The sequence below is a fragment of the Chelonus insularis genome, unplaced genomic scaffold (genome assembly GCF_013357705.1).
Source record: "Chelonus insularis isolate UGA/USDA-ARS -01 unplaced genomic scaffold, ASM1335770v1 contig_324_pilon, whole genome shotgun sequence".
NCBI classification, from domain to species: domain Eukaryota; kingdom Metazoa; phylum Arthropoda; class Insecta; order Hymenoptera; family Braconidae; genus Chelonus; species Chelonus insularis.
Window position 1 is genome coordinate 841,893 of NW_023276494.1, and position 26,082 is coordinate 867,974.

The window sequence follows — 26,082 nt, forward strand, 5'->3', positions numbered from 1 at the left end:
GTCAAGACTCGGATCTTTTCGGTTCCGCGCGTAAGGCTACTCTGTCACTTGCAAGCAGAGAATAAACGGAGATTAGCTGAAGCTTGATGATGTCAGCGCCGTACGTCACTTTAGATAACTAAATAGTGCGATTTTATTAACCTCCATGGCGATTGATAAACACGTTGCAATGTTTTGAAATAAATTCACTGTTTGTGGATAAAATTAATTCGTGGAATTAACTACGAATAGTGAAGGAAAATAACAAGTTATAATAATTTTGAAATGTATACGAAATCTATCATGGTTTGTAAATAAATGGCACATGGTCTTTTGATGTCAATACATTCGGAGTTAACCTTAGATATTTAATAAATAAAGAGACTTTGGATCAAAAAATTAGATAAAGATGAAAGTTAAAAGACTAAAAAAAGTACAAAAAAATTTGGCATTTTATGCTAACAATTATAAATTTCATGAACCTTATCAAGTACTCATTGACGGGACATTTTCTCATGCAGCTTTAGAGGTAATTAAATAACTCATTTTTTTTAATAACAATCATTATATAGTTGTTTTTAAATTTGAAATTAATAAATTCGCTTTAAAAATATAGTTTATTAGTAACAGAAACAATGTATTTGCAGAATAAGTTTAATATTCAAGAACAATTACCAAAGTATTTCCAAGCAAACGTCAAACTTTTGACAACTCCTTGCGTTATCATGGAAACTGAAAGATTAGGTCATAAAGTATATGGAGCAATGTTAATTGTTAAACAATTCGCCATTCACAACTGTACGCATGTGAAGAATCCTACAACTGGTTCTAAATGTCTTCGATCGATGATAGGAAGAGATAACTCTTCAAGGTACATATCAATTAATTTTTTCAGACATAACTATTAACTGTTATCATAATTTAATTATAAAGTAATTTAACTTTTACTTAGATACATCGTAGCAACTCAAGATCGAGAACTTCAAGATCAACTTCGTAAAGTAGCTGGAGTTCCGATAATTTATCTTCATGGCTGTGCTCCAACACTAGAGCCTCCATCTGAAGCAAGTAAAGAAAAAGCTCAGGCTATGATTAAGGGACTTAGTTTAAATTCTGTTCAAGAGGAAACGATAAAAACTTTAAAAGAAAAATCAGGTCTATTGCCAGATGAGCCACCATTACGTAAAAAAAAGAAAAAACGAGGTGGACCGAATCCATTAAGCTGCAAAAAAAAACAAAAGAAAACAACAATCAGCAATGAATCTACTAAAAATTCTGGAAAAATTAAAAAAAGAAAACGAGTGAAGATTCCTGCTCATATCAAGGAAGTTTTGAAGACATCGATCAGTTAATTACTGTTAGAAAATAATTTAATAATAATTTTAACTAATGTAAATATATAAAAAATTACAAAATAGTAAGAAATTGGATTATTATTTTTGTTTTATGATACATAATAATATATCATTTTCACTTAGCTTTTAAATCTCAGTAATAATAATTTTTCATTAAATTCTATCTTGGTCTTAACTATTACATTTTTTGCGTAGCTAACAAATAAAAATATTTTAAGTGAGTAATTTTTCAAATTTAACGTATCATTTTTTAACTATGTTAATCTTTTGAAAAAAAAACCTTTTTTCAAGAGAAAGATTATGATAATTACTCAGATTACCCATAAAATTCTCATTGCTCTCTTAAATTATTTAGAAAACGGTCAAGAAATCCATTTAATCATACTTTTAATCGCATCAAGATGATAAATATATTTTCGTTGTTTCTCCCAACAATAATTATAATGAAGAATCACAAGTAGTTTACAGAAAAAGGCAATATTTTTTGCTTATTACTCTTATTGAACGCAAAAAAAAAATTAAAAAATATAAAATTTTGATTTCTTGATTTTTTATTTTTAATAATTTATCTGAATAGCTTCTTTTTTATAACTGGTTATGTATTTTCAAAAAAGTAGAGAATATAAATAGCCAAACTCCTATATGTAATGTATGTTCAATATTGCTACATAAATAAACTTGATTGTAATTATAAATGTGATAATAAAGTCATAAACAATAAAAAAAAAAGTCTCATTTTATGAGTTGTTTTAGACTTTTTTATAATAAAAAAAAAAAAATATCTTGATTGTATAAACCTTTTCTTTTTATTTTTTTGTTTTTTATTGGTTATTGCTATTGTTGTTTCATTGTTTTCATTTCCTTGTTTATTCTTGCAAGACTAGAAATAACCCAATATCTTTATTTTAAATCAGTAAAGAAAATTATATTTTCATCAAAAACCCAAAAATATGATAATCATTGAAAAAAAAAATAGTTTCTATTACTCATACACATACTTTTGCTGTAAATAAAGACACCTATACTGAAGATAATCATGTAATTATTGCTTCACAAGTATCTAGTATTAAAATACTTTTGAAAAATAACGATTCAACCTTATGAATATTCAGTACCATTATAAAATATATATTTTTTGAATTTAATATTTTTTTACTTCATGAAAAACTGTAACCAAAAATATATATATATATATATATATATAAATGAATTAAAAAAAATTCATTTTTTGTAGTGAATAAAAAATTATCTTCAAAGTACTTTTTCTTGATATTCACGTTGAATTATTTTTAAAAACTTCAACGTAGGAACCATTCTGATTTAAAATCTATGTACCTAAAGATAAGTAAAAATTGCTATCAATTTTCCACTCCACATTTTTATAAAAATTCTTAAGTTAAACTATTAATAATTTGTTTAGTTCTGAATCTTCAATTTAAATATCTAGGGAAGTAACAGGAGTATTGGCCTAATTGGATGACAAAGTTAACGATTGACAAATACACAAAGATACACAGTTCAAAGAACAGTCTTATTTCACTTGTCAATTTAAGGATGTTGATAAAGAAGTGACCGTGCAGCCATAGACAACATTTTCATACGTCTTGTTAATCGATGATTGGGATTAGAATTGATGAATGAACTCAATTGAGTCTGCAAGGTTATTAGAACAGCACCCATATGTTCACGAGTGACTGGATCAGTAGGATCTAAACTCCAAATAGCTTCTTCTAACCATTTATGCTTGAGTTCAGTACGATGAGTAAGATCAGCAGAAAGCTGTTGAACCAAAGACAATATCACAGGTTGTTGAAGAATACATCGTGATCCAGAGCCTTGACTGCCTGAGCTTGAAGCAAAGACTTTAGCAGGTTCTATTTTTTCACAAACTAATACCACTAAACCAAGATCACTGGCACTTAGTGCTTGTTGGAAAGCAGTGTTATATTGTCCTTTATGTAGCAATGTTAAAACTCTTGCTTGAGCATCAACAGGTGATGGAATAGATATACCAGGAGTCGTAGCACGAGATCTAGCTTGAATATCAATAAAATTTTGACCAAAATTGTCTCTGATGGATTCTTTAACAGTTTTCACTATTCCATCTTGAAGACTATTGAGTCCTCTGGCCATTTCATTTTGTAGTTCTTCACGCACCAATCGAGAAAGATTTTCAGTTAGCTGCTCATTTTTCTTTTGGCAAGCTTCATCAAGGAAGTTTTCAATATTTTGTAAGTAATCTTTTGAACCTCTAACGAATACTTCTTGAATTTGTCTAAACATTGTTTCGCAAGCTTTTTCGATACCTGGCAGAAGATCATTAGCAAAGGCTTCCTTAAAAGCACTATCTAAAACAGGTTTAGCAGCATTTACTACTGCTAATGTCACTATGTCTCTCATTTGATTGCCACCGACAAGTTGTGTTAAATTCTCGTTTAAGAGATCATCGATTCTCTTCATATCAGTCTTAGCCTGGATTTTCAAAGGATCAATTACATCTTTAACTATCTTAGGCAGTGTCGATTGGACTGTCTCTTTAACCGCTACTTCAATTTCAGTCATAAATCCACTTTGTCTAGCTAATTTATTATAAATACTCTGTTCTATTGCAGTTAATTGTTGTTGAGTTATTCCTCCAAATGGACTTTCCACCCTTGATAGTACTGAATTCTCTTGTCGTAGCTTCGAAACTTCACTCCTCAATTCCTTCAAATCCTGTCTTTGTTCTCCAATTATCTGCAAAAGTCCGTCTAATTTTGTTGCCAAAGAATTAACAGCGTTCTCCGTTGCTAGCCAAGTTTTTCTTTGTTTCAATGCTTCATTTTTTGGTCTTTGACTATCATTTGAAAGTTCATCGGAATCTACATGAACTGTACTCAAAAATGCCATCGGAATATTTGACCAGTTTTCATCTTTTTTATTATTAATTTCCAAAGTTTTTGAATCTTCGTCTTTTTCATCTTCTTCAGGTTCAGCCAAAGACAATATTTCTCGTACCTCTCTTGAAGGGCTACTTCCTCCACTTTGCGGAGCTTGCTCACTAGTTGCGAGAGGAGCATCAGATGAGTTCAAAGCATGAACTACTTGAGCTAGTGAAGGACTTGCTGATAATAAATCACCCAATTCTGGACTTGTTGATTCTGATAAATTATTCTCTTTCTTTGTAGGTGAACTAAAAGCATCGGGAGTCATTAAATTGATACCTGTATTATGATTAGTAGCTGATTCTATTGCTGCTGCTACTGTTGTCTCTCCATTTTCTTCAGCCATATTATTTTGTTCACGTTGAAGAAGCAATAGATCTTCAATATAGTCAAGAGAATCATGAGTGAGAGTATCCATCTTACAAGTACTGGGAACTATACGGACTGGTTTAAAAGCAATATGACATTCTTGAAGTGATTTTGGCTGAACTAAATACATGCGGATTACCAAGTGATCTTCACTCTCATCCTCACATGGACATAAATCTTCAAGAGATTCACTAGTTGGACGTATTTTTCGAATTCCTGCATCAACGATTCCAAAACTGAGAATTGGGTATGGTAGTCTAAATTCTGATATTGTTGATATACAAGCTTTTTCGTCATTTGGATCTTTCACAAGACTCAGAATATAAAGTCCTTTATTGCAAATATCAGACAGCAATAAGAATCCTGCTGACAAATCCAGGCCTGCTTTAAATACCGGAGTTTTACCATTAGGTGGTGATTTGAAGTGAATGGTTTGCAAACATTTCCATTGTTTACAAGACCAAACTTTCAATTCTGTATTATTATCACAACCTGTGATTGCAAATCGCCAGAATTGAGCATCCGGGTTATAGTTTTTATGATCATCTAAGAAAAAAAGAGATGACACTGGTCTTCCATCATGTGGTTTCCATTTACGGAGACAACGAGCCTCCTGTAGTGTACTACCATAAAAATTAATTTGGAAAAAATTAACTTCTCCATCAAGACTGGCCGTTGCAATAGCAGTTCCATCAGGACTTAAAATAGCTTCAACGATTGTAGATTCGTGCTTGCAAATTTCCATAAATCCTCCACAACTTTTAACGTTTGAGTCATTTAATGACAAAGGACCTGAGCCAAACTGAGTCCAGACATTGTCAACCGACCAAAGCTCAGCAGTTGAATCTCTAGTAACCATTAAAAGTTTCGAAACATCTTCTCCGCCATCAGATGCATCCTCATCAGGAAGATATGGACACCAGATAACACGATGACTACAAGGAGAAACATCTTCAGAATTGATGAAAAGTAAAAGGTTACAGACTAACTGAGTGGTCGTGGACACTATTGTATGAACGAAAAAGCTACCAGTATAGTCAATACAAGCTAGAATAACATTAGAAACATGGGCGAAGGCTAGATCTTGAATCGTTCCTCGCATTCCTCGAAGGAGAGCACGTTGTTCTGAATCTTTGTAGACTACTCTGACAACTCCTGCACCACTACCAGCTTTAATACCATAAGCAAGATATTTTCCAGACATATGAACTGCCAGAAGTTGACCGGTATAAAAATGTGGTTCCCATGAAAAGTCTACAATGTTCTTAAGTTTTACTTTTGAACTACCATAATTGTTTTCAACAGGAGATGGAACAATAGTAACAGTTGTACAAAAAACTTCCGTTGAATGATAATCCTCATCACCACTGAACTCTCTATAATTGAAAGAAAAAAATATCTAATCATTCAATTGGTAATTTTGATTAACTTATTAAAACTATCGTCAAGTTTCTAAATATAAATTTGTTTAGATCAAATGATAAAATATGATTAGAATACACATTTAAATTAATAGTTTAGTTAATATTTCCGTCCATTATTCTGACATACTTATTTTACGTTGCACTAAAAAAAAAAATTTCATGAAAATTATTAGGCCGGGTTAATTATTTTAACTTAGTTTCTTACACTGTCAAGTCCAAATGTCGTAGACCATCGTCATCGATGACTTCTATCATGATGATAAGTGTAGTTGCTGCAGCTGAAAATATGTTGAACAATTAAAGTTATATTGAAATATCGAAAGACTAGAATAATTCTAACCTCAAAAACCGGTGATAAAATTCTACTTTAATCTATCGACTTTTACTGTAAATAAATAATAAATTACCTCTTTATACAATGATTAATGTAAGACTTTAGAGTTCTACCAAACTGAACCTAACTATCGAAGCATAATCGATTAAAAACTTCAAAATAATAATCGGCGAATGTGCTTTTTTACAAAAAGAAATTTGATCAAAGCGAAATATGAGGTGTGACAGGCGTTTTACTTTGCAAAAGCGCCAAAATATTATTCTACATCGTCACAATATCGATAATCTACCAACTATTAATATTATTTCGCTGTTATCATCTAAAGGTAATTTAAAACACTTTTTTTTGATAAAAAAAAAATTTTCTAATACAAAATCCCTCTAAATTTTCTCTCTGATGTTGTCGTTGGTTTCTGGTGAAGTAAAAAAAATATTTGTACGCATTCATTTTTGATGATTGAGCGTCAATTGCAAAAGTATTTTTAATATAAACACTTATAAAAAATAATTTCAATCGATCAGCCAACAAAATGAATGGTGAAGATTCTTCTGTCATTGTAGTCAAAGCAAAACCAGTGCGAAAAGTTTTTAAAGCTCCAGTTCGTGTCAGTAAAATTCCACAAGAGTTACTTGATGATCCAATATTAAATGCTGCAATTGCAGCTATACCTGAAAATTATAATTTTGAAATTCACAAGACAATATGGAGAATAAGAGAAACAAAGGCAAAACGAGTTGCATTACAAATGCCAGAAGGTCTTTTATTCGTTGCAACAACAATTGCTGATATTATTGAAGATTTTACTGAAGCTGAAACTGTAATTATGGCTGATGTTACTTATGGTACTTAAAAATGGTCTCTTGTATTGATAGCATTACAAAATTATTTTCATTGTATGTTAATTCAAAATAGACAAATATTCAACACAAATATAATTTCAGGTGCTTGTTGTGTTGATGACTACACAGCTCGTGCGCTGAACGTTGATCTCCTTATTCATTATGGACACTCATGCTTAATTCCCATCAACCAAACTGAAGGAATTAAAGTTTTATACATATTTGTAGATATAAAAATTGATACAGATCACTGTATTAATAGTATAAAAGCATCATTAAAAGTACTTACTAAACTTGCACTCGTCAGCACAATTCAATTCGCTGGAACACTGCAAGTTATTGCCAAAGAATTGAGAAGTGTTGGATATGAAGTTAGTGTACCTCAAAGCAAACCATTGAGCCCTGGTGAGGTAAGTAATATTTTTTGTTAAAAAAAAAGGTTCAATTATCTAATTTTATTACTCTACATTTAATGACCATACATTTTATTATAGATTTTAGGCTGCACTGCTCCACAAATTCGATGTGCTGATGCTTTAGTTTACATTGGTGATGGTCGTTTTCATTTAGAGGCCGCAATGATAGCAAATCCACAGCTTCGTGCATTTAGATATGATCCGTATGATAAAAAGATTACTGAAGAATTTTATTATCATGATCATATGCGAACTGTACGAAAGAATTTTATTGAACAAGCTAAAAATGCTCAAACAATTGGTCTTGTATTAGGTACTCTTGGTCGCCAGGGTAATCCATCAGTGTTAAAAAATTTAGAAAAACGAATTCAGTCTCTGGGGAAAAAAAACGTTGATATTTTATTGTCTGAGATTTTTCCAGACAAAATTTCAATGTTTAAAGATATTGATGCTTTCATTCAAATTGCATGCCCAAGGCTTAGCATTGATTGGGGCACGGCTTTTGAAAAGCCTTTCTTAACACCTTACGAAGGTGCTGTGGCATTAAATCTCGCCGAATACGATCTGACAAAACCTTATCCTATGGATTTTTATGCATCATCAAGTTTAGGACCATGGACTCCAAATCATAAACCTGCAGAGCTTGAAAAACAGACTGATAAGTGTTGTGGAAAGTGTAAATAAGTGTGAAAAAATGACAGTTAAAAAAAAGATGAATTATACTCATGGGAATAAATCAGTAAGAAAATATGAATAAAGATTCTTACTTAACGAATGGAATTTATAAGTGATTTTAAATTATGTTTCGTATATAAATTTGATATACATAATATTTTGCATTAATTATTAAATGTGGATATAAATGATTTTTATAATGGAACATGATGTAATAATTATTTATAAATAACATAGAATTTATAATTGTCATATAATAAATTTGAAATAGCAGTAAATAATATTAAATAAATAGCACAGATTAATTAAACATCAAAACATTATAAGTTTAAAAAGTTAATCTGTATATTTTATGACAATTTATTCTTATAAATTGATGTGGGCTGTTATGGAAGAGTAAGTTGATTTTTTTTCTAGATTCATTGAATTAAAAGTTAAATCTCTGCGACTACTTTGCAATTCAATTACTTTTATCTATTAAACATAAACATAAAAGCAGAATCATATTTACAAATCTTTATAAATATTAATCATTTTCTTTTATTCAATATTTTTTAAAATTAATAATTGATAATTGATTATTTTTTTCCATTCAATTCTTATTTGAACTTGATTTATTATAGAAATCACAGTTTCATTATTCATCTCAGTTCCAATGAATAATTACGCACATTTTTCACTTATAAATTTTCTATTATTTTCACTAATACTATTGATTGTGTTTTTAATTAATTCGAATAGCAAAAAGAAACAGTGTGAAGTACTGGGTAAATGTGTTTACTAAAGATAGATTTTTTTTCTCATATAATTATATTTCTAAAGAAATCAAAAGACTATAAATATCACATATGGAGGATATACACAAAATTTTAATCATATGAGACTTAAGTGGAGAAATGAAAAAAGCAAAAAAAAAAAAAATACCCAAGCAATCGTGAGTCGTTCGGACAACACCCCCCGCTGCATCGAAACAGAGGCAACTGTTCCGGTCGGTGGTGTTGCGATAATGGCTAGATTGAAGAGTCCGCGTGGGCGAATTACGTCATACGCCCACCTGTAGCCTAGCACACATTGAACTTTGCGACTACAGTCTACATACCGGGTGTCTCCATGAATATTGAGTTCCCAAATCAACCCTCTAAAATAACTTGAATCTATCATCTCTCAGTCTATCTTAGTCTCCCGATTATCACATTTATATCATTATTTCAACAATCAGTTGACGATGAAGAACAAAGTTGAATATTAACGACTGCGGGGGCTAAAGATTTTCTGAGTAAGCTCGAAAAGCTGAAAGCTTTCAGACTCACAATATAAAAGGAGGGATGGATAAAGTCAGAAGAATGGAAGGGAGAATGGTACTCTTGTTAACGTGACACGGGGTGTATTCGAATTTACTGGGGAGGGTGAAAGGCGGCGCCGACCGCACCCCGACGTCGCGACGTCAGTCGTCGTTCAAACGTGGCTCAACAAGTATCTTTTCCTTAGAACGCTTCATAACAGCTTAAACAAAATTTCTCCAACAATTTCAAAACTAAGTTCAAACATTGTTTTTTTCCATTCATCATTGATTTTTTTTCCATTCATTTAATCAAGGATAATTGTATAAATCATTATTATTTACTTATTAGATATTTAATTTATAAAATTAATTATTGTTGCTGATAATCCAAGTTAACTGCTAATTGGTAAGTAAAAAATATTTTCTACATTTTTTAATTGACTACAAAGTTAGATTTTTCGAATTAAACATAATTGCTATTTATTTTATGATATCAAAGTACTTTGATAGTAGTTTTATTTATAGTTCAAGTCGTATTATTTTTAACAAATTTCTTTTTTGTTATGAATTAATTTTATTGATATAAGAAATAGTTAAATAATCTGGATTTACAACATATTTATTTTAATTTTATTGTTGCAGTCATAAATATATATTTCTATGACAAAAATAGATTTTGTAATCGGTATTATGTTAGATAAAACTTACATGCAGTTTTTATCATTAATGTAACAAATAGAAGTATAATTTTTATTGTTGTTTAATAAGTGAAAAAGTGATGATGCTATACAATTTTTTTCAATAAACTGTCAATAATTTATAATTTTTATCTCTACCTGTAGGTGTTCAATAAAAATTGTTGGAGATAATGCGATCAGAGGTAACAAACGAAGACAGTTTGAATGAAGATTGGACACCAAAAGAAGGACACTCAAGTAAGAGTGGACGAAAGACTTCTCGAAGGATTGAGAGGTATAATTTAAGATCTTCCAAGTCATCTCGTACGTGTACACCAAGGGAGAAAACCCTCCGGAGACTTGAGAGTAACGAGAGAGAACGAATGAGGATGCACAGTCTCAACAACGCATTCCAGGTTGAAAATTGATCTTCTTATACGATAGGGAATTGATTCTTCGTTAATTCAATTTTATTCAGTTACTTTTCTGTAAACAAATGGAATTTCTTTAATGTATTAAGTTTTCATTTATTTATTACAGAGTTTGAGAGAAGTAATACCTCATGTAAGTAAAGAGCGTCGTTTATCAAAAATTGAAACTCTTACATTAGCCAAAAATTATATTGTCGCATTGACGGATGTAATTTGCGCAATGAGAAGTGACGAGCAATCAGCGAATGTTCAAACTCCGGGAATTGATGGGGAGACATCTGATCGTATGAATGATTGCCTCAATATGAACACGCCTACATCATCAAGATCTTCTAGTCCGGAAATACAGAGATTTTGTAATGGTAATCAAGTTAATTCACTGTGGGAAGATAATTAAAACTGTTCGATAATTTATTCATTAAATAATTACTAAGTCATAAGTATATTTTAAGATAAATTTTATGTAGATTTTTTCTCATCAAAAGTGCTAAGGAACTTCTCAACTTGAAAGCGATCGAAACTTATTCTAAATCACTATTTCCTTAGATTCGATTTTGTGATATATTTATTAATTTCGAAACTCAACGATTAAATCATCAATCAATTAGTAATCATTACATATTTTGCCATAAAAAAAGGCCTCAAAGTATACCGAAGAACTAGGTTGAAATTTATTTAATTTTATCATTATTATAGTTATGTTATTATTGAGTCAATTAAATATTACTAATGATAGAAGATAAATTGAAAAATCAAAATAAATTTTATAAGATAAATTAATAATTAATTTAATGTTTACTATTTCATTTATTGACTAATTGAATTATTTATTATCGCAAATTATTTATTTTTTGTATTTCATTATACCGGAGGGGCCAGAAAGAATACAATCGAAGAAATTATATTTAGAGTATGTGGGAGATAATTTATTATTGATCTTATTATTGCTATTATTATTATTATTATTATTATTATTATTATTATATTATTATTATTATTATTATTATTGTTGTTGTTAAATTATTAATTAATTGAAACATTTTTAAGATGATATGAAGAATATCAACAATATTTTTTGAATTAATAACATTTAATATTAAACATTACAATCATACTGTAATTGATTAAACTCAGGTTATTGTAGGACAACAGTAAAGTTATCAACGAAAATAAAAAACATAGTATAGAAACATTTTTTAATATTTGTTAACTATAAACTTGTTTTAAAAACTATTTAACAATGATGAACTTCAAATCTATTATGTTACCAATAATTGTATTCAGCTTGTCATCATATATGCTCATTATTTAATCTCAATTTTAAGGTGCCAAAGAAAAAAAATAGATGTTCCAGTATTATCTTAATCAATCAAAAAAGAATCATCATTTTATTCTAAAAGAATTAAAAGAACAAACAAATATTAAAAGAAATGAAATGTATTTTTAAAGATCTATCTTATATGTATGTATACGAAATAGCATGCATTTAATTGACAAATAATGCTTAAAGTCTTGGCCTTAGCTATGCTTCGATATAAGTTACCAAGTGTCAGGGTAATGAAAAGAAAACATCAAAATAAAATAGTTATAATATAACAATAGATTATCCTGTAACATTAAATAGAAAGTATTACTAATAATGAATATATATTTTCTTGTTTTTATTATCTTACTCTAAAGTGATAAAAAATAATAAAAAGAAATATCTCTATTATTTTACGTCAATTAAAAAACGAATTCAGCCGACAATAGTTTATGTTATATAATCACAAAAATTTTTTGCTGGTTCAATGATTATTGCATTAAATTGGATAGATGAATTTATATGAAATGACAATTATTTTTATTCTTTGTACAAAAACACTGTATCATTTTTTTTACTCTAGTACAGGTTTAATGAGTACTGTTAACTCTTTAAAATGGAAAAATTTAACACAATTTAGTAACAAATTATATTTATTAAATATAATAAATATATCTATATATATACAATAAAAATATACATGTAATATAATATATTGCAAAAAAATAAATAAATCATACATTGATAAATATTCAACGAAAAACGTAATAAGAATTTTAAAAATATTTATTTATCACCTGTTCAAGTTTGATTAGTTTGTTCCAAAAGATATAGGTTGAGCATCTAAAGAATCCAAGTCAACTAAAACTGCCGTGTGTGTCTTGGAAAACTCAGGAATACCGATTAATCTTACTTGTTGTCCCTCTTGTCCTAAATAAAAAGTTTTGTATTAGTTTATCCTTCATAATTAATTTTTATATTAAAATCAAACTAAATATTTAATAGCCAATGATGATCGATAAAAACGTGAATGAGTAGGTGAAAACAAACTTATAATTTATGAGATAATGTACATAAAAAATAATACCAATAGATAACTTTGTCGAGTAGTCCTTCATATTTCCTACAAAATAAACATCCGGGCACTCTTGCATTATGAAGGGATCACTATCGAAATAAGGGTAAGCTGCAAGAGTATCAGGGGCGGTGGGAGCAAAATGCCTCCAATTCAATGTTTTCTCAAGCCAGTCAATTGGAGAGCAATCAACAAGACCTGTGACTTTTATGATATCATTTATCGGCTGTCCACTTGACCCTGCTACAACACAAGTACCAATTTTTCCTATCCAAGGATTTGTGATGCTATGAAAACATTGATATCTGCGATAATAAATTAAAGATAAGAAATTAAATTATTTTTAACGAATTTTAAAAATACTATTTATTATATACCTAGAACTCTTTGGTAAAGTACAACCATGAAAGGGTTGTTGTGGTAAAGAATGACCGGAAGGATCAAATTCACCGGGCATCACAAGAACACAACATGTTTTTACAATTTCACTCAGTAAATCATCAAATTTGTTTGTCGCTAATATTGTTTCTAAAATAGATTCTTCTCGTTTACTTTTAGCCTCGGAATATCCTTTATAATTAAAAATTTCCATTGACCCTCTCACGCTATTACCTGTCATACAGAATTAATGTCATCTTAATTTCATCTTGTCTCAATATTTTGATTAATTGTTCTTCATAACAGAATTTATTATCTATTATTAATTAATTCCGTTTATTATTAATAGCATTATTGATGAAAACTGTTTAGTCAACATTAGTTAAACTGTCAATCAATTATTTACCGGCAATAATTACTAAAGCAATAGATGCAACATCTTGCTGAGTTTCACTATTCCCTGCCATTCCAGTTATCCATTCTATTAAAAGTTCATAATGCATTGAATTAGGGTTACTTGCTAGATTTAGTCCTGATAGAAATAGTATTTTCCCCTCCATTTTTGAAGAGAAGGACACCGATGGTTTTACAATCATTCCTGGCATGCAATAATCTTCAACCTGATACAAATCAATTTTAAATTAATTATTATTATTATTACTTATGAACATGATAGGCATAATACATTTTTTTGCTTGTTATGTTGTAAGTAAAGTTATGAACAAACCCAAAAAGTTCCGTCACTTTGTAAAAAGCCTATGACAGCACATACACAACCAGTTAACATAGTTTTAGGATCCATGTGGCAACCTGACAATTTAACTCTGAGCATTTCATCCTCAAGAAATAATTGATCCTTATCAGAATAAAAGTTTGATCGTGTAGGTTGAGGAATTAATTGAAGTTCATTACTGAGTTCTTTCAAAATTGATGGCTTTAATTCTTGATGTTTATATATAGTACCTATAATAATGATTTGTTCTCTACTATTGTCGAGTTCAGAAAGATTGGATATTTGAAAAATTCCATGACGACCTAAAAATAAAATTTTGTCAATAGTCCACAAGACTTGATTCAAGCATAAAATGAAATTGCTCTCCAAGGCAATTAAGTTTTTAATCAATTTATTGATTTTCTATTAACTTGGAGTTTCCAGAAAACTATTTGCAAACTTTTAAAAGGCATGAAAGCCAAAACATTGAAATCTTTTAATGCTTTAGTTATGAACTTCTAAGTAGTTGTTAGGATTAAAAGTTGGTTGTAATTATGTAAAATACAATATTAATAAAAACGGGATATAATGCATATAATGATTGTTGTCATAAAAGTAAATATATGAGTACCTACCCCAATTTTCTATAGCTCGATTCTTTAGAGTTTCCTTTAGAGCATTTAATCGACAATTATAAATATTAGAGTACTGATTTTCGAATTTTCTTTGTGTAATATAAAATCTTTTAAAATCCTCTAATTTAAAATACTTTCGTTTAACTTTGAATTCAGCATTTTCCATGTCAGAAGTAAGTTCGTTTTTTATCATTGAAGATTTTTTTATCTCTTACTGTACGAATATATTCGACATTATGATAAATAAATGACACATATATTAATAATAGAATGACTAAATTCACACGCAACTATATTTGAAAAAATAAAAAAAAAAACATAATAATAAAACAAATAAGAAACTTTATTTGTTTACGATTTCAGCTGTCAAAAGTTAATCAGCTGATCTATAGAAGGCGAAACTAGTGCCATCTTAAGATGAAGTAGAAAAACTAACTTTAAATATAACACAAATCAGTCGGTAAATAATTTTGTGTAAACATTTTAACGTGTAGCATGCTCTAAAAACTTAAATATGTCATATTATTTTATAAATAGTTTTATATTAAACTAATAATTGTGATTTAGTGTTTATCATTATAATTATTATTATTATACCAAAATGAATGAAAGTAACGAAGAATTATTAGACAAACACTTAACGTAAGCTCCAAATGAATTATTTTATAATTCATAACCTGTTTTTGTATTTACCGTAATGCCGGCACTTTAAATTATTAATTAATTCTAAATTATACGATGAGTAAATAGACTAATGAGAAAAAATATTTTTAGAGTGGACGAGCTGTTAAAAACCAGAGGAATATATACAAGAGTATTGGATGAATATACTCAAGTTTCTAGAGTGCTTCCGACGAGAGGAGATAAATTTTTTGAGCCAAATGGATCTTGGCTTGAAAATAAACAGATAGATACAAATTTACAAACAACTAAAGATTTACTGAAACTTGAGAGAGTAAACCGAATATCCGCTATGGCGTCAGCACAATGGATACCTGAAGAAAAGAGAGCAAAAGTTACCAAGAAATCAGGAATTGATTGGAATAATTATGGACATACTCTTAATTCCATTACTTATTTAATTCCTGAAGAAGCTTTATTACTTCTAGAAACGGTAAATTTATCATTAGTTTTTTATTTATTAACAAAAAAAAAAAAAGTTTATTTTAATTATATTAATTTTTTTTTGACAGAATAATTTAGAGTTGACATGCGATGGAGTATCTCTTTCAATCCAACAAGCTTATGAATTACTCATCAATTCACCTAATTCAGGGTGTACATTAGATGAATACAGAGTTTTTAGTCAATTAGCAAGATTAGGGTATCGTTTGCAAAAATTTTATTACAGCAAAACAACTGCTGAAAAACTTGAAGAATCTTTACAGCCTAAAAAAAAAGTTATTATAGATCCTGAAAATGGCAAATGGATGGGAAGTGTTTCTGAGCATTCCACTAGCCATAATTTAGATTTAGCCAAGAGTAATGAAGAAAATAAGGGCGTTGAAGAAGTAATAAATAGTATTATCGATAAAATAGAAATAAAAGAAAATGAGTTACGTAATAGTGAAAAATCTGTTGAAGAAGTTCGTATTCAAAAGAATGGCGGTAGTAAAATTGACACAAATGATGATGAACTAAATGAAGAGAAAAAAGAAAAATTAAAGGAAAGAAGTAAACCTCGATTAGAAATAGTATCAGAAGAGACTGTAGTCGAGCCAGTAAAATTAATGATACCTCCAAATAAATCTTTGGATCCAGATTGTGATACAAAATTTACTTGGCCTGGATCAAGAATTCAAAGGAATGTCAAACTCTTGCCAAAAAGAACAGATAAAAAAATTTTGCTCTTTTCTTCACACCAGTCTAAAAATGATAAAAAAACATCAGATCAAAATTCTGATAAACGAAAGTCTGAATCAATTGATCCAAAATTACATAAAAAATCCAAACATGAAATTATAGAGTTATCGGATGATGATATCGAAGAAATTCCAATTGCAATGACAAGAATGGAAATGTTGAATTGTTTTCCAAACATTGCATCTAAAGATTCTATAACCCAGGTTATTTCAAAAAATTACATTCCACCAAGTATAAAACTTCAAAAAAATTTTTATGAATATGATCGTGACCAATTGAGTCGAATGCGACAATCTAGGCATTCAGATGAAAATACTGATTCGGAAGTTAGTGAAATTACCGAAAACAATCAAGAACATTCTTGTGAGAGCGATTCTACGGAATTATCATTACACTCGAATTCTAGGTCTACAGTATCTACACATGTTTTTGAAAGATCAAGACCTTGGTCAAATACTCTCCTGAGAGACAATCAAATTTGGCAGGATGATTATCAACAGTCTTTTTTTCAAAATGGTCAAGGGAATTATTTTTATTCAAACAGATTTTCTAATTCTCAATTCTCTCGTGGTGGATGTACTTCAAATAATTTTATTCAACATAAAATTATGGCTAGTTGTTCAACAGGTACAAATGTTTATAGGCCAAATTTTCTCTCAAACAGATGGCCTTTGTTTCATCTCAACTTTTACAGAAATATTGCAATGACTACTTTTGCATCACGTACATCATCGATGATACAAAATACTATGAATATTTATCAACAACATATACGTAATAACATGATGTACGGGAGGTTTAATATGAGATTTTCCAATTTTTCGAGATTTTCAGGTTCTCAGGGATTTTTTTCTGCGCAAACACCACTCTCAATTACTGAGAGATATCCACAATCAAAACAAATTTTACAAATTAAAGCTAAATCTTCTAATCAATTGAATGGTGATGAGAAGGATCAAACATCTTTCCTTAAAATACCAGCAAGTTCTTGGTCAGATTTGAAGAAAAAATGGAAAGAAGCAAAAACGATAACTATCGAAGATGAAGATGATAAAATGGATTGTAGTGAAGTAGAAGTTGTAGAGCAAACAGTTCAACCATTAATCAATATAAAAAATGTAAAAACTTTTGCAGAAGTTTATGAAAGGCTAAAAATTATTAAACCTGCTCAAGAAAAGACTGTTAGGAAGAAGAAAGGGGAATATAAAATTTCTTATAAAGTTTATTCAAATACGCAGAATTATAAAAAATCGAGTCCCGGTCCACCAATGTTTCATCTAGTAATAACAAGGTTTGTTGAGAATTATTTCTATTCAGAAATTCTTTAACAATTCATAAAATTTGAATTCAATTAGATTGATAAATTCTTTTTGAATTAAATTAAATGAATTTATTACTTTCAGCATCAATAAAAATTTTCCACAACCAGTTGAACTAAATAGACTGCAACAAGACGGCGAAAGTGTTGCCGTAGTTTTTGCATTTGTTTCTGAAGCAACAATATCATTTATGCAAGCTGGAATAGTTTCACTTCCTAATTTAGTTGATAATAAATAAATGTATTTTCTATAAGTAATTGAAATTGATTTTTAGTTTTTTTTGAATTTGATACTTATGAAAGTTAACAGTAAATATATCTGATATTTTGTTTTGTATGTAAAATATTTATAGAAGAGGAAAATAATTTTAATAAATAACAGAAGATTAGTATAACATAATTAATTCATTTCTATTCAGATAGATGTGACGTTAAAAGTAAATTTATTCTTAATCAATCTTTCTATTTATTACATATAGTCATATTTTATACGGTATTCAATTTGTAAAATTAGTTTTTCTCTAATATTTCATCCATTCTATTGTTTTAATTTATCAGATTCAGATGTATTTTTCGCATTTCCTGATGATTCTAATACGCTTTGCCTCTTAGCTCCGAAATTTGGATTTTGTAATTTGAATTTTTCTATAGCTTTTTCATAAAGCTCTTCTTCTGCTATTCCACTCTAGTATTAATAAAAAAAAGATAATTATTATTCATTAGAGTATGGAATTTCTTTATGAATCATAATTATTACCTTTTCTAAATCATTGTAAACCGCTAAGAATTTTTGTGTTATTGATGGAGTATCACTTTTGAAAAAGTCATATCTCAAATAATTATTATACTCTTTCTGAAATTTCCTAAAATAAATAAATTATATTATTTATCTAAGACGTAAAATAAATAAATAATAAATTCTTACGCTCTGATGATATCTTCTTTATAAAAAATATCCTTGATTTCGATTTTTGGAGCAACTCTGTCATATTTAGGTTCTAATTTAGGTGGAAAAGCTTTATAAATGTTGTACCAAATTGGTATGTGCTCTGAAGTCCATGCTTTTCCTTCTAAAAGAGACGTTACCCTGAGAAAAACAATGTTAATCTTAAAAAAAGAATATAACAATATTTTCGACCGATTGATAGATAGAAAAAGAACTGTTGATTGACAATCATTTATGGAACCAATGTTTTTAAGAGTAAATTTTATTTTAGAGTAAAAATATTGTATAGCCGTTTATTTATAACTAATATTAATAAATAAAATAAAAAAATAAATAAAATGAAAAATACATAACCTATTAACGGAAATACTTAAAAGGTTTAAAAGTTAATGGATATCAAAAAATTTAATATTTATGCAATTATAATTTTTGTAAAGATTTTTTTAGTAATGATTTTATATAAAATTATTCTTTTACCGAGAGTATATCGTTCCAATCCGTTCCAATCTAGTGTTAGCCATTTTTTGAATAAAAAAAAAGCCGTATTTACTCCGTACCTAACCTTAACATCACATTCACATGTGAGTTAACCTCGAATTTCAAAGTGACACTGTCAAAAAGTGTTTTCGTATTTTAAATCTTCACAACATTTCAAACAGTAAAATTATTTTATTAATGTTATAAAAGTTATATAATATATTAAAAAAAACTAACGCATAAAAAACAGTACTTATAGTCCGTTTTTATATTAAATACTTTGATTGAATATTTCTAACCTTACTATCAAATTAACGAAATTTTTACAATTTAATTTAGTTTTCCAAGACTCGACTAAATTTGAGAAAAATGACAACTAAAGTGAATAGTGAAAATATAAAAGCGATTGGCAATATCTTAGTTGATGAATCAAGGCCTCTCAAAGAAAGATTTCGAGCATTATTCACTTTAAAAAATATTGGTGGCGTCGAAGCAATAGCATGTATAAAAGATGGATTTAAAGATCCATCTGCTTTATTGAAACATGAGCTCGCGTATTGTTTAGGGCAAATGCAAGATTCCAATGCGAATCCAGTGCTGATTGAAGTACTTAAAGACATTAATCAAGAACCAATGGTTAGACATGAAGCAGGTACCTTAGAAATGATTTATTATCACTATCTGTTATGCAACATACTCTCATTGAACTTTTCTAAATTTCATAGGTGAAGCATTAGGTGCAATTGGTGATGAAAGTGTTATTCCATTATTAGAAGAATACAGTAGAGATCCAGTTATTGAAGTAGCAGAAACGTGTCAACTGGCCTTAGAACGAATTAGATGGTTGAAATCTGGGAACTCAACTGAAAATTTATCTCAAAATCCTTACGCCTCAGTAGATCCTGCTCCACCTCATGTAAATGATAATGTGGAGAATTTAAAAAAGATCCTATTAGATGAAAATCAGTCTCTGTTCCAACGATACCGAGCAATGTTTTCCTTAAGAAATTTAAACACTGAGCAAAGTGTTTTAACTTTGGCAGAAGGTAAATTCAACACAAGATTACTTCGAAAAGTAGTTAGATATGTTATTAGAATATATTTATTATTTCAAAAATAATTTTATGTTTTATTAAAGGTTTAAAAGCCAAAAGTGCATTATTTCGACATGAAATTGCTTTCGTTTTGGGTCAACTCCAAAAAGAGATAACAATACCATACTTACGAGCATCATTAGAAGATCCAACGGAAAATGAAATGGTCCGACACGAGTGTGCTGAAGCCTTAGGATCAATCGCTCATCCTGACTGTCAACAAATTCTGAATGATTATTTAATTGATGATAAACGAGTGGTTCGAGAGAGCTGTATAATTGCTCTTGATATGTGTGAATATGAAAATAGTACAGAGTTTCAGTATGCTGATGCTTTAAGTAAAATTCCTGTTTGTTGAATACTTATTATCGTATAAACGAAAAATATGATAATTTTATAAATAAAAATGATATTTATGAATTAAATCTCATTTTTTTTAATGCTATAAATAATGTTATAATTAATCAAGTTGCGTAAAAAATAATCCTGAATGACAGCAGATAATGATTGTAAGTACTCATTCATTTTCATTTATTTCGTTCATAAATTTATCATAAACAAATAGCTGAAATAAAAGCTATCTTAATGACTATACAAATAATAAACTTTACTGGGATAAGTAGCATTTTAAAAATTCCATTACTTTTAATAATATAATGAATAAGATAAATTTTTCTTGATAAATAATTTACCTGTCTATGAATAAAACAATGATAATTCGATGTAAACATTAAAAATAATGATTTTACTTATGTATTTATTACTTTTATCGAATATATTTCTAAAGCTTTTAACTGCACTAATGTTTTTTAAATATATCCATTATATTTTAAATTTGATACAATTAATATTTATTTACATTGTAATACATTTTTTTAGGATACTCTATTTTTATTCTGTCACTGCTGAGCCATTGAATGTTTCAAAAGAAGAATGATCTGAGTTAAAATGAATCGTGAATTCCAAAAAGAAAAGAATAAAAAAGAATACTTGAACAAAGAGTTGAACTGATTCTCTAAATTGAACTTGAAATGAAACCAACGTTCAAGCGTCAATAGTCGTTTAACCTTGAAATGAATGTATCACTCACCCTGGTTACTTAACGAAATAGTGAATATTGCTGATAATATTACATACTCTGTTTTCTCATACTACCTGCTTGTTTAATTTTCTGGGGGTTGGGATCAATTTTTATCGATGCACTAGCTTGCGCGCATTTTCCTTTCGGCGACCTCGCGGAGTGGTAGAGAGAGAACACGCGGTGGGATTCGGTGGTTGGGGCGGCGAGAGAGTCTCGAAGGGTATCGTGATGCGCGTTATTGAAAGATAGATCTAGTCGGACCCGGGTAGCGAGCCAGTAAAGAACGATTGCGCACTTTTAGCGCGATTCTTATCAAAGTAATATTTACATTCTTTTTTATTAAGATTGATCCATGATCTATGCGATCTTAACCACCTATTACGCTAAACCACTTGAACTTGTTACGTGACATTGCTGTTTTTTATCATCAATATTGTGAGAGGATTAAATAACATTAAATTAATATGTAAGTTTTCATTATTTATTCAATAAATAAGTTTAAATAGTCAGGATTTAAATTTGAATTGTACAGCTATTGTTAGAAAGGTTTATTTTGATTTTATTGATTGACAATTAATTATCTGATTGTTGTGAAATTGAGTGTGTGGTAACGGACAATCTTAATTACTTTTTAATGAGAATATGTATAATCATGATCCATATTCATAGAAATTTTGATTTCTACTAAAGAAGATTAGTTTGATCTAATTCCACAACATAAGCTTTGATTTTTTAATTAATAGATTCAATTATATACATACATATATACGTATATTTATCAGTTCATTTTTAGACTTTACCGGTGTTATTACTATTAAATTTAAGTGTATTACCAAATACTGACCAACTTCAAATACAAGTAAACATTGCTTAAATATTTTTTAATTTCATAATTAATAAATTAATTAAATAAATGATTGTATTGATAGAAATTTTAAATAAACAAAGACAAGTTAACTGTGAAAGAATTTAAAGCTTTTATTGAATTAGAATACAATAAATTCTGAATCAGATGAAAGAAAATTAAAGAAACAAATAAAGTATAGAATAAAAATAAAATAAAGATGTATTAATTTGTAGATAATCGAGATGGAATACTTATATTTTTGGCGCAAATTCTGGGGACATTCAAACGATGATGTGGTTGATTCTGTAACAGGATTGACTGGACGAGAGATAAAGCTTGTACAGAGTACATGGGCAATCGTGAGAAAGGATCCCGTGGCTTCCGGTATCGCAATAATGTCAGGGTAACAAACTAAAAGCTTATATTACATATTTCCATCTCTAGCTTCCGTACAGATTTTCAATGCATCTCTCTGTCTCACTATCGATTCTCGATTAATCGTCATTCTAGCTAAGAGCAATTATAAAGTTCTAAGCGACCAATCCGCGGTGGTGGCATATAGCCTCGAGATGTGTTAATAGCACACCCTATGCCGCTAACACAATGAAAAACCGATCGATCACACTACTTTGGTCATATCAATTCTTCCTTAAATTTATTTATTTTTATCACTTTGTCCAGATTTTAGTTCTCTTTATTCAAAATTATTTATGAATTCCTTTTTTCTTGGTTATCATTGTTTGCTTTCATACTTCATTTTTCACGCTTAAAAACGATGATTATTAACCTGAATAATGAATCAATGATTATTGATGTTTGTTGATCAATGTAGATTATGATTTAGAAACAAAGAAATCATTTATAACAATGAAATAAAACCAATATATTGTTAATATACTAAAACTAATGGTTTCAATATCTTTCCTACTAAATATGCAAGCCAGTGTCTCTTTAAGAGCTCGTGATTCTCATTCAAATCTATCACTATGACAGCTCATCATCATTAAGTTAGTCAGTTTCACTCTGCACATATTAATCATACAGTAAATATATTATTTTTGTTTTAGCTTTTTTAAACATTATCCAGAATACCAAGCTTTTTTTCCTGCTTTTAAAGATATTCCCCATAAAGATTTACCTGAAAATAAAAAGTTTCAAGCACACGCGCTAAACGTTGTTACTGCACTAAATAGTACTGTTGATGCCTTAACCGATGTTGGATTACTAGAAGCTACGCTCATTAGTCTTGGAGAACGTCATGGTCGACGAGGACAAACAACGCAACAATTCCTTGTGAGTTAGATCTTTTTTTATTTAGTTAACCTTCTTTGTATTTATTTAACTTGATATTTTTATTTTTTATTTTTTTTTTTTTTTTTGTAATAATTGAACTGTTTATCTTAATATTTGAGTATTATTTAACTCTTATTTTATTAAGGTTTCGGTTATGAATTTATTTATTATTCTGCTATCATTATGTAGATAGTTCAGCCTATAAAGATGATTGATTACAGTTGTATAAAGAAATGAAACACACTCATAATTGAAAAAAATAATTTATTATAAATTGTTTATCTTGTAGAGGACTATTTGAATAATTATGAAAAATAAATATTAGGCAAGAAAATTTATGTTTTTTAGTTGATTAATAGAAACAAAGGTAATTAAGTGAAAAATTAACTGTGATTATTTTTAAAGATCTTATTTTTTAAATTAATAGTTTATTGTCAGAATAAAAAATTGACTTTTATTTTTTAGACGGAAAAAAGTTATGTAAGAAGGTCAATAATTGCCTTCTGATTTATGGTATAAAATTCGCCCTTACTCTAAAATTCTCTTAGTCTTTACCGGTATTAGAAGTATCTCAATCACTTTAACTGCTTCATCATTCACCATACGTCGTAATATGAGGTGAATATACCGCTAGAAGCCATTAAAACAATAAAAATAGTACATATTGAGATGCTATTTCTAGAAACAGTTATCATTTCTCTCAATAAATTGCTTAATTTCTTTTCGGTCAAAAATTGGCTTTTAGAATAAGAATGAGTTTTAGATAAGTTATTTATTAAATAATTATAAGATAATTAACTATCTAATGATTTAATTAAAAACTCTGTAAATAATATTTTAGAATTACTTAATTTTTTATTATTCATAGAACTATAACTGAAACTGCTTAAATAATTGACTAAAAAATACTGTGACATTTATTATGACAGTGAATCCCCAGATCACTCAATTTTTATCGATAAGATTATTTTTTATTTATTCAAGGAAACATTACTTACTTATATACTTTGTTTTGAATTTTTATATCAGAGTTCACAATAAAATTGAGAATTACTTTGAAATAAAAACATATTCAATAATATTTGATTAATGAATCATTCACGAAAAATAGTGATGTATTGTATCATTGATAACAAAAAAAGAAAGTATTTATTCTTGGTCGAGTTTTAATATTTTGAAGTACTTTTTGAAAATAATTGTATTTAACAAAAAAATTTAAAAAAAAAAAAAAGCAAAAGGTAGAGCTATTAATTTAAAATACAATAATACTGTTGAATAATAAACATAAAAAGGTACCATGTGTACACTCGTCAATTAAAATACTAGGTCATTAAATTCTTCCACATCGTTTCTTGCAGCTTTACTATTCAATATTTAATTAACAAATCAATTCCAGTATTCTGAAAAAAATAAAAATGAATTAATTAGTCATAATAAGCATTTTATTCTATCTCAGTATTATTAATATTGATGAAATCTTTCAGCACTTGAAGCAAGTGGTTATAGATGTTCTACGCCAATCATTGGGTAACAAGTTCACGCAAGAAGCTGAAAATGCTTGGATAAAAACAATTGACGCTGCATATTCTTATATTTTCAAAGGTCTTTCTTCCTAACAACACATTCTTTTTTAATAACCAAAGGGAAAATTTAATAAAACTACCCCAACCACGCCCGAGAGCATAACGTTCGTTTTCCGGCACAGTTGATCGCGTCAGGAAATTGCTTGATCGTTGTCACGTGCTAAGAACTTCTATCTACCGCAATTTCCGAATTAAATCGTATAAAAGTGTTTGCTGATTTTTTTAATCTATTAGAGGATAATCATCATTATCGAATAATACACACGATGTGTCTTTGCATTTGTTATCAATCGAATTTTATCGAATAATATCTTGAGAAAAATATTTTTATTTCAATGACAAATTCATTTTATTTCTATTTAAAATATATATTTTTATATTAAATAAATTTCATTGTGTCTCAAAGATTTTAATTTTGAAGACATTTTTTTATGACAAATTATGTTACAAATAAAAAATTTTTTTTTATACTCATTAAAGCATACCTTGATGTTGAAATTAATTTTTTTCTTAATGATGGATATTTTTATTTTATTTTGTATAAAAATTTGCATTTCAAATGAAGTGAAAGAAGAGATAAGATCGTAAATTAAAAACATTGCTAAGTAGAGTTTTTATTAAATATAAAATTGTATAACAACTAGATAAATTTTGTTAAAAAAAATAAATAGAATCATTTAGAGAAATTTGGAAATAGAATTGATTAAATTCTAGAAACTAGTACTTTAGATATGTATATCATAGTATAAGCTTTTTTATAAAGCTTTATGGC

The 26,082-nt window shown here is 28.6% G+C and overlaps 9 protein-coding genes across 16 annotated transcripts; 6 read left to right on the plus strand and 3 right to left on the minus strand.

Annotated features, from left to right (window-relative positions):
- The first annotated feature begins 136 nt into the window (after positions 1 to 136).
- Positions 137 to 1,404, plus strand: LOC118065954 (rRNA-processing protein UTP23 homolog). Its single transcript, XM_035081594.1, has 3 exons — positions 137 to 508; positions 627 to 850; positions 932 to 1,404. Exons 1-3 carry the CDS (start codon positions 389 to 391, stop codon positions 1,329 to 1,331), a joined length of 744 nt encoding a protein of 247 aa, XP_034937485.1. The 5' UTR covers positions 137 to 388; the 3' UTR covers positions 1,332 to 1,404.
- Positions 1,405 to 2,557: 1,153 nt separating this feature from the next.
- Ge-1 (Enhancer of mRNA-decapping protein 4 homolog Ge-1) lies at positions 2,558 to 6,605 on the minus strand. The gene is made up of 3 exons (XM_035081550.1): positions 6,459 to 6,605; positions 6,257 to 6,329; positions 2,558 to 6,003 (listed from the first exon to the last, which is right to left on the minus strand). The coding sequence occupies exons 2-3, from the start codon at positions 6,304 to 6,306 to the stop codon at positions 2,883 to 2,885; spliced, it is 3,171 nt and encodes a 1,056-aa protein (XP_034937441.1). The 5' UTR covers positions 6,307 to 6,329; positions 6,459 to 6,605; the 3' UTR covers positions 2,558 to 2,882.
- Positions 6,606 to 6,758: 153 nt separating this feature from the next.
- On the plus strand, positions 6,759 to 8,510 carry Dph1 (diphthamide biosynthesis 1). The gene is made up of 3 exons (XM_035081564.1): positions 6,759 to 7,227; positions 7,327 to 7,634; positions 7,719 to 8,510. Exons 1-3 carry the CDS (start codon positions 6,915 to 6,917, stop codon positions 8,322 to 8,324), a joined length of 1,227 nt encoding a protein of 408 aa, XP_034937455.1. The 5' UTR covers positions 6,759 to 6,914; the 3' UTR covers positions 8,325 to 8,510.
- A 726-nt stretch (positions 8,511 to 9,236) lies between these two features.
- LOC118065938 (class A basic helix-loop-helix protein 15-like) lies at positions 9,237 to 11,457 on the plus strand. Of its 2 annotated transcripts, XM_035081565.1 has the most exons (3): positions 9,237 to 10,003; positions 10,440 to 10,690; positions 10,815 to 11,457. In XM_035081565.1, the coding sequence occupies exons 2-3, from the start codon at positions 10,466 to 10,468 to the stop codon at positions 11,100 to 11,102; spliced, it is 513 nt and encodes a 170-aa protein (XP_034937456.1). In that variant the 5' UTR covers positions 9,237 to 10,003; positions 10,440 to 10,465; the 3' UTR covers positions 11,103 to 11,457. The 2 variants fall into 2 exon arrangements, with proteins under 2 accessions (XP_034937456.1, XP_034937457.1); XM_035081566.1 differs by lacking the exon at positions 9,237 to 10,003 and having other exon boundaries at positions 10,352 to 10,690.
- LOC118065936 (DNA polymerase delta subunit 2-like) lies at positions 10,906 to 15,116 on the minus strand. 3 transcript variants are annotated; one of them, XM_035081562.1, is made up of 7 exons: positions 14,809 to 15,116; positions 14,189 to 14,496; positions 13,868 to 14,081; positions 13,461 to 13,695; positions 13,096 to 13,388; positions 12,806 to 12,938; positions 10,906 to 11,037 (listed from the first exon to the last, which is right to left on the minus strand). In XM_035081562.1, the coding sequence occupies exons 1-6, from the start codon at positions 14,999 to 15,001 to the stop codon at positions 12,820 to 12,822; spliced, it is 1,362 nt and encodes a 453-aa protein (XP_034937453.1). In that variant the 5' UTR covers positions 15,002 to 15,116; the 3' UTR covers positions 10,906 to 11,037; positions 12,806 to 12,819. The 3 variants fall into 3 exon arrangements, with proteins under 3 accessions (XP_034937453.1, XP_034937451.1, XP_034937454.1); XM_035081560.1 differs by having other exon boundaries at positions 10,957 to 11,084; XM_035081563.1 differs by lacking the exon at positions 10,906 to 11,037 and adding an exon at positions 11,989 to 12,098.
- A 178-nt stretch (positions 15,117 to 15,294) lies between these two features.
- Tsen54 (tRNA splicing endonuclease subunit 54) lies at positions 15,295 to 18,363 on the plus strand. 2 transcript variants are annotated; one of them, XM_035081584.1, is made up of 5 exons: positions 15,295 to 15,450; positions 15,583 to 15,922; positions 16,002 to 17,298; positions 17,506 to 17,962; positions 18,075 to 18,363. In XM_035081584.1, the coding sequence occupies exons 1-5, from the start codon at positions 15,410 to 15,412 to the stop codon at positions 18,226 to 18,228; spliced, it is 2,289 nt and encodes a 762-aa protein (XP_034937475.1). In that variant the 5' UTR covers positions 15,295 to 15,409; the 3' UTR covers positions 18,229 to 18,363. The 2 variants fall into 2 exon arrangements, with proteins under 2 accessions (XP_034937475.1, XP_034937474.1); XM_035081583.1 differs by having other exon boundaries at positions 16,002 to 17,962.
- Positions 18,364 to 18,420: 57 nt separating this feature from the next.
- Positions 18,421 to 19,545, minus strand: mRpS23 (mitochondrial ribosomal protein S23). The gene is made up of 4 exons (XM_035081593.1): positions 19,413 to 19,545; positions 18,915 to 19,076; positions 18,747 to 18,852; positions 18,421 to 18,674 (listed from the first exon to the last, which is right to left on the minus strand). The coding sequence occupies exons 1-4, from the start codon at positions 19,454 to 19,456 to the stop codon at positions 18,528 to 18,530; spliced, it is 459 nt and encodes a 152-aa protein (XP_034937484.1). The 5' UTR covers positions 19,457 to 19,545; the 3' UTR covers positions 18,421 to 18,527.
- Positions 19,155 to 20,931, plus strand: nero (deoxyhypusine hydroxylase nero). Of its 4 annotated transcripts, none has more exons than XM_035081589.1 (4): positions 19,155 to 19,190; positions 19,752 to 20,064; positions 20,138 to 20,458; positions 20,551 to 20,931. In XM_035081589.1, exons 1-4 carry the CDS (start codon positions 19,170 to 19,172, stop codon positions 20,862 to 20,864), a joined length of 969 nt encoding a protein of 322 aa, XP_034937480.1. In that variant the 5' UTR covers positions 19,155 to 19,169; the 3' UTR covers positions 20,865 to 20,931. The 4 variants fall into 4 exon arrangements, with proteins under 4 accessions (XP_034937480.1, XP_034937483.1, XP_034937482.1 ...); XM_035081592.1 differs by lacking the exon at positions 19,155 to 19,190 and adding an exon at positions 19,399 to 19,516; XM_035081591.1 differs by lacking the exon at positions 19,155 to 19,190 and adding an exon at positions 19,492 to 19,670.
- An 830-nt stretch (positions 20,932 to 21,761) lies between these two features.
- On the plus strand, positions 21,762 to 25,663 carry LOC118065926 (cytoglobin-like). Its single transcript, XM_035081549.1, has 4 exons — positions 21,762 to 22,053; positions 22,668 to 22,837; positions 23,502 to 23,727; positions 25,212 to 25,663. The coding sequence occupies exons 2-4, from the start codon at positions 22,677 to 22,679 to the stop codon at positions 25,341 to 25,343; spliced, it is 519 nt and encodes a 172-aa protein (XP_034937440.1). The 5' UTR covers positions 21,762 to 22,053; positions 22,668 to 22,676; the 3' UTR covers positions 25,344 to 25,663.
- The last annotated feature ends 419 nt before the right edge of the window (positions 25,664 to 26,082 follow it).

Excerpts from the sequence above, each read along its gene's own strand:
- Ge-1 (XM_035081550.1), bottom strand. The coding sequence starts at position 6,306 with ATGATAGAAGTCATCGATGACGATGGTCTACGACATTTGGACTTGACA. Across the intron at positions 6,004-6,256 it reads CGACATTTGGACTTGACAGT|AGAGTTCAGTGGTGATGAGG; the intron begins GTAAGAAACTAA and ends TTTCAATTATAG.
- mRpS23 (XM_035081593.1), bottom strand. The coding sequence starts at position 19,456 with ATGGCTAACACTAGATTGGAACGGATTGGAACGATATACTCTCG. Across the intron at positions 19,077-19,412 it reads ATTGGAACGATATACTCTCG|GGTAACGTCTCTTTTAGAAG; the intron begins GTAAAAGAATAA and ends TGTTTTTCTCAG. Across the intron at positions 18,853-18,914 it reads AAAGAAGATATCATCAGAGC|GAAATTTCAGAAAGAGTATA; the intron begins GTAAGAATTTAT and ends TATTTATTTTAG.
- Tsen54 (XM_035081583.1), top strand. The coding sequence starts at position 15,410 with ATGAATGAAAGTAACGAAGAATTATTAGACAAACACTTAAC. Across the intron at positions 15,451-15,582 it reads TTATTAGACAAACACTTAAC|AGTGGACGAGCTGTTAAAAA; the intron begins GTAAGCTCCAAA and ends AAATATTTTTAG. Across the intron at positions 17,963-18,074 it reads TTTCATCTAGTAATAACAAG|CATCAATAAAAATTTTCCAC; the intron begins GTTTGTTGAGAA and ends TATTACTTTCAG.
- nero (XM_035081589.1), top strand. The coding sequence starts at position 19,170 with ATGGAACCAATGTTTTTAAGA. Across the intron at positions 20,065-20,137 it reads AATGGTTAGACATGAAGCAG|GTGAAGCATTAGGTGCAATT; the intron begins GTACCTTAGAAA and ends TAAATTTCATAG. Across the intron at positions 20,459-20,550 it reads TGTTTTAACTTTGGCAGAAG|GTTTAAAAGCCAAAAGTGCA; the intron begins GTAAATTCAACA and ends GTTTTATTAAAG.
- LOC118065954 (XM_035081594.1), top strand. The coding sequence starts at position 389 with ATGAAAGTTAAAAGACTAAAAAAAGTACAAAAAAATTTGGCATTTTAT. Across the intron at positions 509-626 it reads TTTCTCATGCAGCTTTAGAG|AATAAGTTTAATATTCAAGA; the intron begins GTAATTAAATAA and ends ATGTATTTGCAG. Across the intron at positions 851-931 it reads GGAAGAGATAACTCTTCAAG|ATACATCGTAGCAACTCAAG; the intron begins GTACATATCAAT and ends ACTTTTACTTAG.
- LOC118065938 (XM_035081565.1), top strand. The coding sequence starts at position 10,466 with ATGCGATCAGAGGTAACAAACGAAGACAGTTTGAATGAAGATTGGACA. Across the intron at positions 10,691-10,814 it reads GTCTCAACAACGCATTCCAG|AGTTTGAGAGAAGTAATACC; the intron begins GTTGAAAATTGA and ends TATTTATTACAG.
- LOC118065936 (XM_035081562.1), bottom strand. The coding sequence starts at position 15,001 with ATGATAAAAAACGAACTTACTTCTGACATGGAAAATGCTGAATTCAAA. Across the intron at positions 14,082-14,188 it reads AAAGTGACGGAACTTTTTGG|GTTGAAGATTATTGCATGCC; the intron begins GTTTGTTCATAA and ends GATTTGTATCAG. Across the intron at positions 12,939-13,095 it reads CTCGACAAAGTTATCTATTG|GACAAGAGGGACAACAAGTA; the intron begins GTATTATTTTTT and ends CTTTTTATTTAG.
- LOC118065926 (XM_035081549.1), top strand. The coding sequence starts at position 22,677 with ATGGAATACTTATATTTTTGGCGCAAATTCTGGGGACATTCAAACGAT. Across the intron at positions 22,838-23,501 it reads GGTATCGCAATAATGTCAGG|CTTTTTTAAACATTATCCAG; the intron begins GTAACAAACTAA and ends TTTTTGTTTTAG. Across the intron at positions 23,728-25,211 it reads AAACAACGCAACAATTCCTT|CACTTGAAGCAAGTGGTTAT; the intron begins GTGAGTTAGATC and ends GAAATCTTTCAG.
- Dph1 (XM_035081564.1), top strand. The coding sequence starts at position 6,915 with ATGAATGGTGAAGATTCTTCTGTCATTGTAGTCAAAGCAAAACCAGTG. Across the intron at positions 7,228-7,326 it reads TATGGCTGATGTTACTTATG|GTGCTTGTTGTGTTGATGAC; the intron begins GTACTTAAAAAT and ends ATATAATTTCAG. Across the intron at positions 7,635-7,718 it reads AACCATTGAGCCCTGGTGAG|ATTTTAGGCTGCACTGCTCC; the intron begins GTAAGTAATATT and ends ATTTTATTATAG.